Source organism: Pteronotus mesoamericanus, unplaced genomic scaffold (genome assembly GCF_021234165.1).
Source record: "Pteronotus mesoamericanus isolate MK-2021 breed Mesoamerican mustached bat unplaced genomic scaffold, CSHL_Meso_final contig_75, whole genome shotgun sequence".
NCBI classification, from domain to species: Eukaryota; Metazoa; Chordata; class Mammalia; order Chiroptera; family Mormoopidae; genus Pteronotus; species Pteronotus mesoamericanus.
Window position 1 is genome coordinate 8,571,895 of NW_026555249.1, and position 18,320 is coordinate 8,590,214.

At 41.7% G+C, this 18,320-nt stretch overlaps 1 protein-coding gene across 2 annotated transcripts in view; it reads right to left on the reverse strand.

The window, feature by feature from the left end:
- Positions 1–18,320, reverse strand: part of LIFR (LIF receptor subunit alpha) — a 64,507-nt gene that overhangs the window by 14,030 nt on the left and 32,157 nt on the right. For both annotated transcript variants that reach the window (XR_008530034.1, XM_054583953.1), the window contains exons 6-12: positions 13,545–13,719; positions 11,286–11,540; positions 7,577–7,706; positions 6,651–6,820; positions 4,841–4,986; positions 3,510–3,672; positions 1,357–1,427 (exon numbers count right to left, since the gene is read on the reverse strand). Coding sequence is in view for 1 of the 2 variants with exons in the window: in XM_054583953.1 (XP_054439928.1) it covers positions 1,357–1,427; positions 3,510–3,672; positions 4,841–4,986; positions 6,651–6,820; positions 7,577–7,706; positions 11,286–11,540; positions 13,545–13,719 (1,110 nt within the window). In the remaining variant the exon portion in view is untranslated. The remainder of the gene's footprint in view (positions 1–1,356; positions 1,428–3,509; positions 3,673–4,840; positions 4,987–6,650; positions 6,821–7,576; positions 7,707–11,285; positions 11,541–13,544; positions 13,720–18,320) is intronic.

The following is an 18,320-nucleotide window of genomic DNA, read 5'->3' on the forward strand; positions in this document are numbered from 1 at the left end:
GGGGCCTTCAGACCTTCCCGGTCTTGTCCACTGGCCCCTCCTCCCATGCGGGCCCTTTATACGAGGCCATCTCCTAGGCCAGGGCGGGCCTAGGGATCCATTTACATGCGGGCGGGCAAAAGCCAGCTTACAGTCGGGAGTGCCCAGAGTCCATCCTTGTGTTACTGCTTATTAACTGCTGCATTATTTCCTACACAAACCACTGTAATCCTACTCCTGTCCCACCCTGCATGCGACTCAAAGCTTTGTCTCTGGCTCCGATCTCTCTCCTGGGCTCCGGGACCCTTTATTCAAACCACCAACGACTGCACTTTCCTCGGACACCCCAGTAACATATGTTTAAAAACCTCCACACGTCCAAAACAACTTAATTTTCTACCCAAATATGGCAGAACTAATTAACCTTGTGACTGCAGTTAAACTCTGAATCACTTCAATATTTTCAATCCTTGGTTATACAGTCATCGAGTCTGAACGATATTCCAAACTTCTTCCACACTGAAGTAATCTGTATAATCATTACTATGTTATTGAGAAATCTGACAGACAAGTGAGGGTGGCCGGGGCGGGGGCGGGTGGGGGCGCTTCTAATTAAGAAGAGAGGCAAGCGTCCCCGGCAGATGATCTCAAAGCAAGGGAAAGTCTATGTAACATGCCCTTAGATTTCACTTGACCCAAAGCTGTACTGATGTCAAATTTTTGTAAAAATAATATTGTTTACTTTCAATAACAAAATTCACCATTTAAATGAATCTGATTATGACCGCTCTTATGAAATCTAAGGTAGAAAACAATTCTTTGCGTTTTTAATGTTCCTAAATCAGATAAAAAATAGGGCAACAAAAATGTTTGCTCTACTAGGGAAAAAACATTAGACACAGTGTGACTCAGCATTTTCTAAAATTTTACAAAACTATCATTGTGTTGTATAATACAATTTATTTAAGGGAAACAAATTACACATAAAATATAGAAAAAGCTGGTTTCCTATTCATCAAAGGACAAAAAAAATGGAACATAAAATGTCAGGATTCTAACCTGCAGCTTCCGGCTGTGTTTCTGCCTAAAGTACGGGGGACTGAGTCCATGAAACCTCAGGTCCTCTAGAGGCCTCGTAAAATCGGAACACAGAGCGCTGAGGCCCAGACGACGCTCGCTAAGAGCCTGTGGCACGGCCGCCTTTTGGAGGGGCCTGGGGGTCACATGCTCAGGGGTCTGGAGCCAGGTCACATGCTCAGCAATTCTGCAACAAATCCAGAAGCCCTGGCTCCGTCACAACCCAAGTGCCCCCAGAAAGCTGGGTGGTTCTACCAAAATCAGGTCATCTCAGCATTCAAGCAAACATTAGACATTTACCTTCCAGTAGATTACTAAGTTTTTCCCATCGGAACGCCACTCTCTCCAAGTGTCTGGTCCCTTTGAAGGAACTAGGGCAGAGAGATAAAAGTTAGTATGCGAAGGTGTGTGCTATGTCAGGTGATAATGTCAATCACTGAGATGGTGGTGCTTGAAAATTTTTTGTTAGGTTTTTGGAATTCTCAATAAAAATGGGAAGCACTTAGTGGCTTCCACTTAGAAAACAAAGGAAAAGCTCTCAGTGTCTGCAAAACACAAGACCCCAAAGAATGGGTTAAAATCACCCTCAGGGCTCTCACTAAAGGGTCCCAGGCCCCCCCCCCGCCCCCGCTCTCTCCCCGAGTCAGCCTGGGCCACACGAGGGCCTCCTGGCTGTTTCTCACAGCACTTCCTGCGCCCAGAACTCTCCCCCTGAATAAACCGCCCAGCCCCTTCCTCGCCTCCCTGATGGCCGGGCTCATCCGTCTGCCTCGCGTGGGAGGTCCTGCCCAGCCAGCCTGATGAGAACTGCAGCTCCCCTCGCCTCCCCCACCCCGCCCCCACCCCCGGGCCCCGGCGCCGGCGTCCACTCCCCAGCCCCCTTTCCAGGGTCCGTTTTCCTCTGTGGCACTCACTGCTACCTGACATACTAAATACAATAACCGTGATCACTTTCTATCCTCCCGCCTATAAACTCCACGGGCAGAGGTGGCTGTTCTATTCACTGCTATGTCCCTGGTAACCAGAGCAACGTCTGACAGAGGGCGGGCACTCAATGAGCGTCAAGTGATTTGTTAAGTGATGAATGCCTTAACCTTAATGGAGTGTAAACAAAATGTCCCTTTCCTTTTGGCTGGGACAGCTCATCAACGAAGGGCAAGCGCCTGTGGTGGCAAGTCCCCAAAATGACCAGTGACACTGAACACGCCTCCTGAAGCGCCTGCCCTTGTGTGGCGTCTCCCACACCGTGTCAGGCTGGCTGGTGTGACCAGCGGGGTCTGGCCGACATGCAGGCGTGTCCCTTCGGAGGCCAGGTCATGAAAGCCATAGTGGAGGCCGCCCTGTTCTATGGTCACCGAGTCCAGGAGGGGCCGGCTGCCACGTTCGGAGGGCACTCCAGCAGCCGTGGGAGGGGACCACCCCCCACCCTCCGACGCAGGACCTCCGGTCCCAGGCAAGGCCTGCAGCCCCGCCCCACGGTGACTGGCCGCAGGAGAGGCTCTAAGCCAGAGCCACACCACTGAACTGCTCCTGTGTTTCTGACGCACGGACACTGTGAGATAATAAACGCTTGCTGTTTTAAGGCACTGAGTTTTGGGGTAATTGGTCACATAGCAACAGATAACACACTCTTTCTCTGGACTCATGCATAGGATTCACACTGGACAATCCAAGCACTTCTTACACATATTGCCAACCTCCTCTCCTCTCTCCAGTCTTTGTAGGGAGAGGCAAAAATCCAGATTAACAGGGATCACCACTTTTTATTTTACTGTTTGTTAAATTTGGGGGCAGAAGTTTTATATTCCTCATATTACATAGTGCAAATAAAGAATTTGCTATGTTTTGGTGAATGATTCCAGAAAATCACACCTATTTCTATTCTTTGTTTTAAAGCTGGCGTCTGATTAATCAAGGGTAGAATCTTAATTCTGTCTTTGGAAATTATACTCAGAAAACCAGTTACCCGATTTAATGGCTATTCTGATCTAGGCACACTGCAGAAACTCAAGTTCAAGACCTTAGCCCCTTCCCTTGCTCAGCCTTAGGTCAGAACTAAAAATTCCACCACATTCATTTTGAATGAAAAGGCAATCTAAACAGACTATGAAAAGTCCAGGAAAAGGAGGGCAGAATGGAACCCCAACACCTTGTCACGGTTCCAAGTTCAGTTTCCTGTGCATCCTTTGTAACGTCGCTGTGATCACACTGTACGCAGGCAGCCTACTCCTTTCACACAGCATGTGCCAAGCATTTTCCATATTCTCACGAAACTTTAAAAGCCATCACTTAAAATGTCTGTATAATAATGTTACTAGCATATAGTGTGTAATTATACAATTTATCTAAGCATTCTCCTGTTTTTAGTCACTCAGTGAGATTGTCTTTAAAGATAGTTGTAGAATTCCAAGATCCATAGTCATAATTAACCGTAAATCATTTAGTTAACTTACTGGCTTCTGTGGTTAAATACTCCTTTTCATTGCTCCACTTGCTCCATTTCCAGAAAGTTTCACTAGAACAGCGGATCCGAAGAGTATACACAGTAAATGGATTTAACTTGTCCACAGAAGTGACATAATTTGAAGTGTCCAGTCCTTTAATTGTGACATTCCGCTGTTAGGAAACAAAATTAATGTGTGCACATGAAATGTCATGTGTGTATGAGAACATATATATACACACATACCTTTTTAAAATAAGAAATCCTCCCAAATTTGTAACAAAGTGACTGAATGTCCACATGAGCTTGCCTCTGTAAGATCAAAGGCAGTTCATCCCCTATGATATCGGCATTTATATAAGAATTAGAAGTCCGTGACAGTGTGCTCTGCAATGGCAAGAAGCAAAACTGAGGTGTCCTTTTAATTCCACTACTGAATTAATAATGGTCGATAAAATTATGCAGAGGAGACTATAAATTGGGCAGTCGCTCGGTGGCTAACAGCGCGGTGACACCCCCACTACGCTGAGCGCTCTGAGGCGGCCGGCAGGCGCCGGGTCACTCCGAGGCTGTCCGGAAGCTCACCAGGGGCATGTCATCTTGGCCCTCACATGGCGCTCAGTGCCTCTTGTTTGGTGCTAAACATGGACTACTCAACAAATACTTAAGCTAAGTAAAATTAAAATGAGGCAACGTAAAACGAATTTGAGGATCCGCACACCTCGGGGAAGCCTCCGAGCTCCCGATTACTTCTTACGCAGGAGCTCTGGGAGCTACGTTTTGCAGGGTGACTGATATTCTAGAAATCACCAGGAAGTTTCCAAATGAATATTTAAGTATGGTATCATTTATTTTGGACTTACCACAAATTACAAGATGGTGCAGTATAAAAGTCACCCTAAGTATTTAAAATGTATTAAAAGTCATGTTTTGACTTCTAATAACCAATTATAACTTGCTCCTGTAGCTGCGCTTAGCAATTTTAAAAATCACATCTTCTCTCCAGTGCCAATGAGTCCATTATCTAATGCTAAAGGTTACAGAAAACTACTCATTACTTCGCAAATTTATTGAGCACCAGCTACATGCCAGGTACACCACCAGACCTGGAAACAATCTGAGTAGTAAAAGTCAAACTTACATTCTATAATAGCCAGGATTATAATTGTCTTTAAGTGCTAAATACAATGCTGTTATTACATTCATGTATAATATCTTGGTTCTTAGTCAATCTCTATAATAAATAGAGCTTATGCACTTAAATTTACTTAGCTCTTTTGGAAACTAAGCATTTTATCTAAAAACAACCTCTAAGGAAGTTTACAGAAGAATCTTACTCACCACTTCTTGTACAGAATTTGCTTTGTTGATTTCAACCTGACACAACAGCTTAATCGTTGCAAAGCTGCCTGGTAAATGCCAGGAAAGTGTAACAGCTGTGGCATTAATATCTTTCACTCTGACTGAAGTAGGGGTATGGGGATAAACTGTAAATACAATTTTTAAAGATCAATTACTTTAAAAGCTATTTTTCTAAAAGACAAATGAGAATCAAAGACAACAAACTACATGAGAGTTATTGTTAGCGTTCACCAACAATATTCTACTCAGTGTCTGTGGAATACACAAACCTCTCTTTAGAGCTGACAAGAGGCAACATTTTTTAAGAACCAATCATGTTCAAGGTTCCTTAACCGGTGACAGGAATATTAACTCAACGGGAGTGAGAACATAGTTTCTACCTACAAGGAACCCCTAATTTACTTGGGGAATGACATGCAAAAGGAAAGAAAATTAGCCAGAGTATAGAGATGCTAAGTTCAAAACGTGTGGCACACACATATGAAGTGCTAGAGGAATTCAGATGTAAACATGGTAAGGAGGATCCTGTAGTAAAGATGGGACTCAGGATGGGCTTTGGAAGGAGAATCAGACTAAAGTTGGCAAAATGAATGCAGAAAGGCATTTCAAGTTGGGGTCTTGGCACAGCGAGGCAACGTACATGTTACACCGGCGGTAATGCACAGACCCATCCGGGGTGGGGGGCAGGGTAGGGGGGGCGTCGTGCAGTAAGTGAAGCTGAAATGGCAGAGGGCAGATAAATCCATACAAACACCACCACTCAAATAAATAAAAAATGTAGCCTCTCTGCCCTTAGGTGAAATAAGGACATAACAAAGATGACAGGAATAAATAATTGATAGAAGTGGTTGATGTTTAACAAGCGCAGCCAGGCTACATCGGGGTGCGTTTGGTTTAGGCCTGTCTGTCTGGACTGGGAGTCTCCTGTGTTGCTGAGCCTGGCAAGGAGCTGACGCCCGTGGGGTGACCACGGGTGTGGAGGCCAAAATGGCGTGTCATGCTGTACGTCTGTTTTAAGCTACCTATTCATAAGACTGGTAAAACAACAAAAAGTCATCAGCAATAAAAAGGACTGAACTATTTATTGGCCGATAGAACTTGGACGGATCTAAAGGTTATTACCTTTACTAAAAAATGCTAGCCTCCAAAGGTTATACCCTGTAGGGTTCCATTTACGTATCGTTCTCAAAATGGCAAAACAGAGACGAAGATGAAGAGCAGATCTGTTGGTGTCTGAGGACAGGGAGGTGAAAGTGCGTGGGGGGTGCAGTGGTAGAACACTTCTGGATCCTGAGAGTGTGGGTTCCTTGAATCTTTACATAAATCCGACTGCACAGACCTACGCGCATACGCGTACACAACACCCACACAACTGAACGCACATGAAAACTGGTGAGCGCTGAGCAAGGCCGGCAGCGCGGTCCACGGCACTGCCCAAGGGCAGCGGCCCAGTCTGGGGAGAGCCAGGGGAAGTGGCCATGGGGCTCTCGTTTGTTATTTTTTGCTACCACCTACAATTATTTGAAAATAAAATGTCTTTAAAACCCACTGACACTTTCTATGTAAATGAAGTGTTGCAAAAATTTACTTGGATTCAATAAAATGGTGAAACCTGAAATTCAATTACACATTTAAAAGCTTTTAACATAATATGTGTAACATTAATATTGGGCAATTATAAAGAAAATAATCAGGGAAAAGTAATCCCCAGGTGCACTCTTCATGAATCTCAAGGCATTGCACCGCCTCCACAGCAACTTCTAAGACGCTGGTTCGCGCGACGGCTCACCTCTTTCAGTCACGTTTATGAGAACGCTTGCTTTCGACCGGCCCAGAGGATTGCTAGCACTCAAAGTAAAGTTATACAGCTCTTGATTCGGAAGGATGGGAAAGAATAACTGATAGCTTTCATTTATGGGCCCGTCAGCTCTTTTAAATTTAACATATTTTCTTGAAAACCTGCAAATAGAGAGAAAGAAAGAATATTCAAGTAATATCAAAATGGCAAGAGATAAATAGTGCAGGAAAAAATAAATGGGTAAATTTCTAATGATCAATGTTTTCAAAGTGTTTGTATTTCTATTTATAGATGTACTACACACTCAGGGAAGAAAATAACCGGCCATAAAACAGTCTCTGTTTGCATCTGAGGGTTCTTTTTTCTAGGCTTTGTAAAAAAAGGAGACAAATTGGGTCTGCATGCATTAAGGTGCAGTACTGACAGTATATCCAATTTTTTTAAAGGTTATTTTATTGGTTAGGCTATTACGGTTGTTCCAATTTTTCTCCCTTTGCCCCCCTCCCCCCAGCCGCCCTCCCCTAGTTCACGTCCATGGGTTGTGCATGAAGTTCTTAGGCTTCTCCATTACCCATACTATTCGTGCCATCCCCTATTCTGTCCCTACCAGCTATGCTTCTAAATCCCTATACCTTTTTCCCCATTCTCCCCTCTCTCCCTCCCCGCTGATACACCTCCAAATGGCCGCCATAGCTAGGATTCTGTTCTTGTTCCGGTTGTTTGCTCAGCTTGTTTTTGTTTTTTGGATTCAGTTGTTGATAGCTGTGAGTTTGCTGTCATGTTGGCTTTTATACCACATATTTGGTTTTATATCCTGCTCACAGTATGAGTGAGATGGAGCACGGCCCTGTATCCCTGGCGCCCTCCTGCCGGGCTCCCCGCTGTGAGAGTGGACGCCCTTTCCCGGTCGCCTCTACCTTTCAGACAGGCTGTAAGTTGTCTGGCGCGGGCCCACCAATGCCGTTGGTCTTCCTGGGTCCCAAGTGCATATTATCTCCTTTAAATCGTATGTCTCACAATTCAGCTTTTGGGGAATATCAGGTGGATCTAAAAGGAAAAAGGGAAAAAAAAAAATGGAGTTACTTTAATGTATGTGTTCCCTGCCAATATTATGTTTCATAAATGTTGATTACATTTTGTACAATTTCGTTAAAAATGAAACAATGTATTGTTTATATTTTACTTTTTGAATAATATAGGAATTACCATTCTTTCTATAGCATTTTTTGGAGTTCATATTACATTAAAAATGATAGATTAAAATATACTGAAGAGTGACCATTAGCTCATTTGAAAACTGCCTAATAACAACCTGAAGATAATATCACTTTTTCCCCCTTCAATACTCCCCAAATCTACCAAATCTCTCAAAGGAAGGTGTACCCAGTAGGTCAAAAATCTACTAGTTAATACTGATCACCAGTACATATTTGGAAAGAAGCACCAAAGCACATCACACGGCAACGTGCGTCATGCTATGTTATAGGTTTCGAGTTCTTAAATAAGTTACGAGGACTAATATTTACAAAGTACTTCTCGGTAAAATTCTGCATCTCCCTCTACTCGAAGTGACGACTGCTCTTCTGTCATTTTCATTCTTTATTAAAACTGTCCTCCCTGACTTTGTTCAGGCAGGACCTGAAAAAACAGCCCAGAGGATTGTGGGCACTCAAAGGCGAGTCACGCAGCTCTTGACTGGGAAGGGTGGGAAATATCGGACAGCTTCCGTGTATGGGCGCTTCGGCTCTTCTAAATGTTAACAAGTCAGCATAAATTTATCATGTTAAATAAATTTAACATGTTTTTGTGAGTGTGCCTGTGATGTTTAAAGTGGTAAGAGAAAACTTGGTAGTCTGACACTGATTATGGACATTGGTGTTTTTGTGACCATGTTTAACTGGGCAAAGGTGGCAACCGGTATGTCCTACTGTCACATTTATCCAAACTATCTGTCATGCAAGATAAGCTTTTTAAAAAGCAATGATCTACTTGTTGAAAAATTCTGTAACTTTAGTGTAAAAAAACTAACATTTTGAAACAGTTCTTGGTTCATCAACCAAGACTTGGAAAATTTCACATACCTTTTTCAGAGATAAGAATAATGTCCTGCAGTGATATTTTAGGTTAGTACCAGGAGGAGTAATGAGTATTATATGAAAGTCTAACAATTGGGCAATGAAGCTCATATTGACATATTTGCTTTAAAAATTGTTTCAAATCTAAGGCCAAAATTTCAGTCATTTTATTAAAATGACATACCAAATTTTTTAATATATTTAAAATGCTGATTATTTTAGTATTTGTCAGATACATTAGGTTGAAATACTTAAAAGTCCGAATAACAGGAGCAAACTAGAAAGAAGTGGAAGCAAAGGCAGAAGGAGACACCATATGAGAGGGCAGTATTTAAAAGTTAATGTATGGATTTTCTTTTCTTTTCAAAGAAATTAAGTTACAAAAGAACCAACTGAAGCTAAGCAAGCTAGGTATGAATCACCTGTACTTCTATGTACCAACAAATACAAAATGCAGTTTTAAAATCAAAGCCATTTTTATGAAAATCCCCTTATGAAAGGGGATTTTCAAGTGAGAAAGTATAACATTTGATGTGATATAAATATCTACATTTTCTAATCCTACGTCACAGTGTATTATTTTAAAATACCTTAAATATGACGAAAGAGTAACATTAAGGTCAATATTGAATGCTGAAGTGGCACCATCAAAGGAGACTAAATGGTAATGGAAAAAATACAATAAAAAATTAAAAAATAACTTACCTGAGTGATTACTGAACAAATAACTATTCATAAAAGATCTGTTTGCTTTATGACTAAATTAGCTCATGCATGAATACTAACAGGTACTGTCTGCTAGATAATAAATTTATTTTCAATTACAAGAATAAACTGGAGAGAAAAAGCCATTGATATCGCCATAAACATAAACATGTGAGAGCACACTTACTAGAAGATACCCAAGACCTCATGTCCCTGACTAATGAAAGAACACCTGACTAGATAGAGGGATGTGCTATGTTCCCGGTTTCGGCGACTTGTTACTGTACGGAAGAAAATTTTCCTAAATTGATCCAGGTAAAGTAATCCAAATCCAAATATTGGCAGGTTTTGATGATGACTGTGTGTGTGCAGGGGGAAGCGGACAAGTTGACTCTAAAATTCTTTTTAGTCTTTTCAATGCATTGTGTGTTAAGAGGGTGCCTGAAGGGGAAGGAAAATAAACGAATCTTGATTGCCAGCTCACACCATCACCGGTCCTGGCTGTAAGTTTCTAAAGAGCTCCCTCTGAAGGGAAACTCTACAGCTGCTGCTGAGCTCACAAACCTTGAAATGATAAGAGGTTGGAACATTGTTTCCAATAATAACACCTGTGAGTATTCTCATCTTTTAAGTTTTCATTTAGGTTCTTTCATACTCTCAAGCCGCTCTCTCCCTTTCTGCTGTCACCTGCCAGGCAGCCTCATGCCATGTACCACCGGTTCTCAGCTTAGATGGCAAGTCATTCCCTAAGAGACCATTAGGAAAGAACGTTTGATTTTCTGAAGTTTAGGTGAGAACATAACTGCACCCTCACTTGAATTCCGCATGCATTCCTGGGGAGGCAAAAAGAGACCAAGGGCACAGCCATCAGGCCAAGACGTGCACCCGATCCTGGTTATTCCGTTGGAAGGAGGTCGGCAACGGACTGCAACTCATCCTAACTTCCCACGGAAGGGGAAGGGAGGCCGAGCGCTGCTGCTCTGGAGCAGAGCCGAGAACCATCAAAGAGCGAGAGGAAATCATTAAGCACAGGAGAGAAACAGCACAAAACCCACTCGCTGCATCTTACACACTTCATTTCGTGGGCCCCTTGGACCCCACACAGAGCTTCTGAATGCAGAATGCGGGAGGGTGGGAGGAAGCTGGAGACAAAGCCACCACATCAGAGTGGCCACGGGGGAGGGGTTGGAGAGCTCGACAGGCCACGTGATCTGTGCACATTCAACGCAGGCCACACAGGCCGGGCCCTTCCCACAGCCACTCCTGGGCCGCCGTGGGCTTCAGCAGCTGCGGGAGGGGCCGCGCTGGTAAAGGGGCCCTGCGGTCGGGGGCTCCGTGCACACAGCACCCGCGAAAACCCTGTGCTCTCGCCTGGGCCTCCCTTCCCCAAAGATTTTCTTTTTTAAGTTGGAGAAACCTATATTATGTTACTGAAAGATTTTGTGGAAAACCACTCTAATTTCCTTAATTTGGGTACTTATTTTAAAAAGGTACGCTATAATTAGACGGGAAATTAACTTCCATGAAATCATTGTTAAAGAAAGTAGGATTTGCCAATATTATATACTAACTACCCCTGACTCAACAAAGCTGTTAACCAAGAATTTAAACTAAAAGTTAGCAGATGAATGTTTCAAATCTTATTACAAAACCTGTAAGTTCTATAGATACATGTATGTATAAAACCAAGCTCAGATCTCACCTTTAAGCAAGTAAAACTTCCGGTGCCTTTTGTACCATTTATATTAAAGAATAAAAAGTCACACCCCTTCTCCCTCAAAAGAGCATTAACCTTTCAAAGAAGGCAAAAATGATTAATAGGAACTTCAAAAAAATTTATACTTACATCCTGCAAAAATAACTGTTCCATAAATGTTTTCTTTTGTTGTGAAAACCACGTTTGTTCCACTATCTTCAGAAATAGAAATATTGTGGACCTTGATTGCGACATTTTCCCCATCAAGATGAATAAGGGGACATATCATATGGCCGATCTGGGCTACAAACACTTTTTCTTGAGTCACACAACAAAATGTTATATCTGAGCCCGCAAGTATCACTTTGTCTTGAGGGAGAACCTTACCCTGAGAATCAGTGGACCCTAGAAAGAGCAAAAGAAATTACAAACACTTTAGAAATCTTTTACCATAAAGCAACCCAGTGTATACAAAACATACTTGGGGTGCTTTGTAATAATGGTGGCCCAAAGATAAGGTATGTCCCCCAGGTCTCAGAGGAGCAAGACATGTACAAGAAGTAAAGTGTGTGTGGTTCTATTTACTTACAGTGGAGTGATGGTTGGGGAGAGGAGGGGATTGTAGGTCAACGCCTAAGGTCACAGGTTCCTGTCTCAGAAGTTCTAAAAGTCCCATAAATGGGTTTTTAGCCACATGTGAAAAACCAACACCAAGAAAAAGTGCTGATTTCAAATAATTCCATTCCCCTGAAATGATTCTATATTTTAGGGCAGACACCTTACTTTCCGTCAGCCTGAATATGTGTTTGAGTATTCCATATCCTAAAAAGCACTTTCTTTAATCCCAACTCTTTGCAGCTTAAAGCCTACCTGTGGTTTTTATTCTCCTAAATAGCCTGCCTACTAAATTACCTCTAGTCTCCTTTCTACCTGTTTCCTCTTCCACAGACTGTGATCTGGCTCCTACCCCAACCATCTGACTCAAGTGGCTGGCCGGCTGAATTGCTCAGCCCAGCGGCCACTTCTGAGTAACGTTCCTCTTGACCTTCACGCATCTGGTGCGCTGCCTGAAGTCTGCCTGCTTGAAACTCCCTTTTCCCCTGGGTTCCCTCACTGCATCCCCCGGGACTTCCCCTAACCCTCTGGGGGCCTTTTGTTCTGCTGGCCTTTCTCCCATCCTCCCCTTGGACACAAAGCTTCCGAGGGATGGGTCCTTGGTCTCCATTCCCTTTTTCCCCAGTTATGGTAAACCCCAGGGTTTAAAAATTTTCACCTCACATACATGTTAATGTTCAAATATGGATCTGCAGCTCCAACTGGATGCCACACTTGTATTTCTAGCTGCCTGAGACACCACTATCCAAGCACTTCGTACGGACTTCAAGATCCATGTAAAAGTGAAAGTGATCTTTCCTACCTAATTTGTTCATACATTTTCTGTCTCTGTGAAAAGCAGCACCAGCCACCCAGCTGCCCAAACTAACAGTCGTCTTTGGCTCTATTTCGCCCTTACCAAACACAGAGTCACTCTGATTCTGTCTCCTCAGTGTTTTTGCACTTTTCTCCCTTTTCATTTCTAAACCCAAGTGTCCTAGTCATGCCTTCATTGGCTTTTGCTGCACTGCAAGAAGAATCCCCTTATTTATCCACCTGCTTCCAGTCCTTTCTTCCTCTGATCCATTTCTCCAGAGAGTCAATAAAGTGAATAATCTACAATGTTCAGCAGTCCTTTTGAGAACTTCATTTTATTGTCAGGAATTTGAGAGGCCCTCTCCCATACTGCCAGCATTCTACCTGCAGATGAGTTTTAGTCAATGTACTGATGATCTGGGGCATAGTTGCAGATTCCCATGTCTCTGCAAAAACTGTAGCTCACAGGGGTTGACTCTGTGGATGACAAATTAGGTGCCTTTTTTTTTTTTTTTTAAATATAGGCGTGATCTCATTACCACCTACACAAAAATTTTAAATGCTCTTGGATGTCTACCACATGGACTTTCAAACCTGGACGTTTATCCAAACACTCAGGAGCTCTTTAAAAATACAGATTCCTGAAGCCTATCTCAGACTTCCCGAATCGAACATACTGGGATGAGCCCTGGCGGGGCAGCTCAGCGGGTTAGAGCTTCGTCCCAGTGCGCCAGGGCTGCAAGTTCACTCTGTGGTCAGAGCACACACAGGAAAAAGCCAGTAAGTGTATGAATAAGTGGAACAGGTCGATGCTTCTCTCTCTTTCTCTCTCTCAAAATCAATAAAAAAAAATACTGGGATGGGAGACTTGAAAGATCCCCAGGTGACCCTCACACAGACAAATGGGGTTCCGAGAACTCAAAGCTTAACCTACATCTTACCCCGAGGCAAGGTTAATCTCGTTCACGTGACACAAAAACTCTTTAAATAGAAGCTTACAAGAAACGTTCTTCAGGGGGCTCCAGTCACTCCACTCTTTGCGACCAGAGAAATGAGGATCATCGATGTAGCATCGCAGTCCCACGGCGTGCGTGGTGCACTCCAAGGGCATGTCTGAGACCCAGCTCCAGTGGTGGACAACGTCCTTGCCGCTCAGGGTTGTGTTGTAGGTCTCCTGCAGCATGGACACAAGCACAGAGTTCTGCTTCCCAGCCGTGGTCCGTGCCGCCTTCCTTCACAATCAGAGACCCGGCAGACCATATACGGCAAGCAGCTAAGTAAGTAAGTGACAGGCTTGCCCTTTCATTAAACTGTCTCAGTTTCCTCTAATGTATACTAGGAGAGTTATAGTAACAATGACCATGATTCATTTATGTTTACTTCAACTTTAGCCCTACTATTGTATATTATTATCTAAAATGTTGATATTTCAGAACAATCACTACAGCTTACAAGAAAATATACCATTGCTTAACATGATCTCCATTTTTCATGGAGTTAAAAACAACGGATTTGTACCTCCAAGAGTTAAAGTCAAAGAGAGGAGCAGCATTTCAAAAAAATAAATTACTGATTTGGACTGTATTTGTTTTTATTGTATATGTGTCATATATTTACATTTCTATTTTTAAATAAGCAATTCATAATAATATAAAATGTTAATCTCAGTTACGAAAAGTGGAGAAGATTTAAACCAAATATTGAGGATCTACGAAAAAAGACAATAGATTAAAAAGAAAAAAGCACTCCCTTTTCCTTCCTGAAATCTAAAACAAGAGTACACAGGCTTTTTTTTTTTTTAAAGTATAACTGTACAAGGGCAAAAAACAGGAGAAATACCCACCAATAAAATGTGGGTGCTGAGAGCAGATGAAAAATGGTAGCTCACACAGAAGGCCTGAGGAAGCTGAATCCCAAGCCTCCAGAGGGAGAGCCAGCACAACCTGATTCCTGTTACAGAAATGCACCAGACTCCCCTGGCAACGCTCTGTGAAGGTGAGATGCCAAACAGGAAAACTGCTCCAAAGTTGTCTGAAGAGATGTCAGGCACCCAGATCTCCTCTTATGTTCTATGCTAGCAAAGCCCTACCCTTCTTGACCTTAGTAGAGGAATGGACATTTATGCACTAGGAAAGTAAAACAGAATACTTCTGGACTGAAGACTCAGGGAGGCTGAGAACGAGGAATAATGCACCCAAAATAGGGGGATTGTTAATGGATGCATTCTGAAGGCTGGGGTGAGACTCCTGCCTTTTTCCCGTACTCAGCTCAGGATAGTGATGGCAAAGTTCATATTCAACAGGTAGGAGTCTAAACAAACTTTTCAGGGGCATATGAACATGCCAAGACAAAAACTAAAATAATATTAAGATTTTTCCTATAATAATAATATTGGTAATTAGATATCCCCTCCTAATTACTTATGATGAGTCCCAGTCAACAAACCTTATCCAGGCAAAAAGAAATCGCAATTAGATTTTTCATATATTTTAAGAGACACTCACTTAAATATGCAGCAACCAAGTGACCAGAAAGTGGAGAAAAAGTTCTAATGTAAAAGTCAAAGATCAAAATAAAAAAAAAAGCAACTTGAAGAAACAGAATACACAGAAGGAAAAAAATTTTTAAAAGTCTCTGATACTCTCAGGGATTAGAAGAGATATTGCAAGAACAGGATACATTTAAAAAAAAAGAGAGAGAGAAGAGAACAAAAGAGGCATACCTTGTAAATTCAAAAATATATTAATAGAAATTCAATAGCAGGACTACAAGATAAAGCTTAGGAAAAATTGCTCAGAAAATTGAGCAAAATACAGATGGAGAGCAGGAATGACAAGACAAGTAGAGAACCAGTACAGAAGGTCCAATTTCTAAAAGAGTAGAAGTTCTAAGGAAAAAAAAGAGAAAACAAATATGAGAAAAATTAAAAACATAAAGAAAACTTCCGAAGCTGATAAGACATGTTTCTTTCAGACTGAAAGAGACCCAAAATGAATGTCCCTCCAGCACAACAGATCAAGACAGATCCATGACAAGAAAAATTGAACAATGCCTTCAAAATCTTGAAACAATTTAGAATTCTATACCCAGCTAAACTACCAAGCATGACTGCATGCAGAATAAAGACATTTTTAAGAATGTCAAGCCTCAATGTAGTCATCAAGTAGCATTTTACATTTCCACCAGAAGTAATATGAAAGTTCCAGCTGTTCTATATCTTCTCAATAGTTGAAATAGTTTTAAATTTAAAAAATTTAAATGTATTTATCTGCAAACTATCATTCTAAATAGCAGAGAGAATCTATAATAAGTAAGCAAATAACTACCAGAATACATGCTTTTACCAAAGTGAAGAAATAGAAGGCAGGGAACTCAGGAAAAGGGGATCCATCAAAAGAAAAGAGTAAAAAGAATCCCTTGGACGATCTTGGAGACTCCTGGACCACAGCTTCCTGACAAATGTGCCAAAAAGACACTGGGGTTCGTCTTGAGCAGGTTATGGGTGTACCTAGCTTTGAATCTGCCAGTCCAGGGTGACTGGTAGGAACTGAGGCCACTGGAGCTCTGAAGGCACCTCTGGCCCCAAGAATCCTCAACTATTTACCACACTCTCTGCTACATGACTATGGGCAGCATCTGTATGAGCCCACATTAGAAAAGGGTGGGGAAGGAAGTCAGAAGGCCCTCAGGGAGACTTACTCACAAAAATGTATGTTTGAACACTTCAACAGGCGATTTACATGATCTGGAGAGATCTTAGGATTGAATTAAGGAAGCAGATAAATAAAACTAAAAATACAGGACATTCTGAGAAAAAGAAAGAGAAAGAGAGAAAGAAAAAGAAAGAAAGACAGCAAGAAAAGAAAAGAAAGAAAGAAAAGGGAATAAAGGGACAAAGGAAGAAAAAGGAAGGAAGGAATGAAGGAAGGGAAAACAAAACAGTATACACTACTTGGTTGATTTTTAAATAGTGTTTATGCAACTGCAATACAAACAATAAATACTGCTCTACCAAAAATTAGAACAGAACAATATTGGAAAAAGATAAAAATGTGTGCGGGGGTGGAGGAGTGTGAGCGAGTGTGCATAAAAGCAAGCACACAAGCACGTGAGCGTGTGCGCCCGGGGTGGGAGGTGACGGGACTAAAGTTCATCCTCCATTGTGCACAGTTAATAAAGCACTGCTCAAACAAAAAGGGAGAGAAAAACAGGAGGAGGAAAGGTGCCGCCCAACTCCTAGGCATCATTCACATCCCGGTCAGAGCAACGCGCAGCCTCCACGGCTGCACGCGAGGCCATGAGCAGAAACTGCCACGGTATAAATGAAAACCCTATGAATGAAACTGATTAACAAAATGCTAATGTGCGGTATTCTTGATCTTTAAACCTTTATACAATAACAGCATTATAACCTGTCACAAAGTGACTGATAATAAGCAAATCTAATAAATACTACTATTAATAATGTATAATTATAAATAAAAATGTCACATTATTATGGACCTGGATCATTTACCGTCTTGTATGTCACTTTTTAAAATGAATTTTTCTTTTGCCTCCTGCTTTATCTCCTCATACAAAGATTCTTCTTCAAAGATCATATTCCCAACAGTACAGAATTACCACCTTGCCTCTGCCGTGTTCTTACGAATGAGTCATAAAACTTTAGAATAATATTTCCATTCATTCATGTTAGATTCCATTCATACTTCAAAGAGAATCCCTCTTATTCTAGCATCCCTGAGTTAGTTTTTAAAAAAACTACCTCACAAAGGAAGTAATGACAGTTAATAATTGTTTAGCAGCTTTATAAATATCTTACCATTAACTAGAGCAAATATTAACGTCACTTTACAGATGAGAAAAGGTGATTTCAAGAAGTTACTCGAAGCCAGTAGGTCAGAATGCAGAACACACAATGTTAAGCCGTGATACAAAGCTACTCAATACAATTTTAAATAAGTAGTAACATTAAGACAATAGCATACAGCTATGTAATACCTAGCTGTAACTGTGACTGGCAGGCAAGAATTGCCATTCAAATTCAAGAAAAGAAAGAGCAATGTAGGCTGAGGTAATTAGGATGGGCTTTAAAACAAGGGGCAGGGTTTTACAGGAGTCTTGAAACATAGGTTCAATTTGGATAGGTAAAAAGAAAGGGAGGGCATCTTAGATGAAAAATGTATGTTCTTCTTATGTAAAATAAATGGTAGTGGTTAAGAGCACAGACTCTGGAGCTAAACTGCCCGTCTCGCGTCCTGGCTACGCCACGTCATGCCTTCCTGCGACTCTGCGGCTCCATCTGTGAAACGGGGAGGAGGCTCACAGGCCCCCCGCTCTCCACGGGCCCGTCGTGCATGCAGACAACTGACCCACACAGAGCTTCTACAAGAGCGCCAGGAGCTCAGGAAGCGTCAGATACATGCTCACCACAACTACAACTGTTACCACTTCAGGAGTATAAAGCTTGGGAAAATGGGATACTTAGGCAGTCGTCAAAAGGAAAAAGATGACAACTATGAAACAGAATATCCTATTTATTATCTTTACTCATTTATCTATGTACTTAGGCAAATAAATTATAAAATCATGAGATGATCTTTTAATTCTTAAATCTACAACAAAGCATTGTTTCAAATCCTTCAAGGAAAGAAGAGTAAAAGGATAAAAGGGAAAATTACCATGTACCAGTTGTCAAAACATTTCACTGCTATTTCTCATTATTCCTTAGATTAAGAGCAAACTAAACACAGATCATAAATAAACCATTCAAAA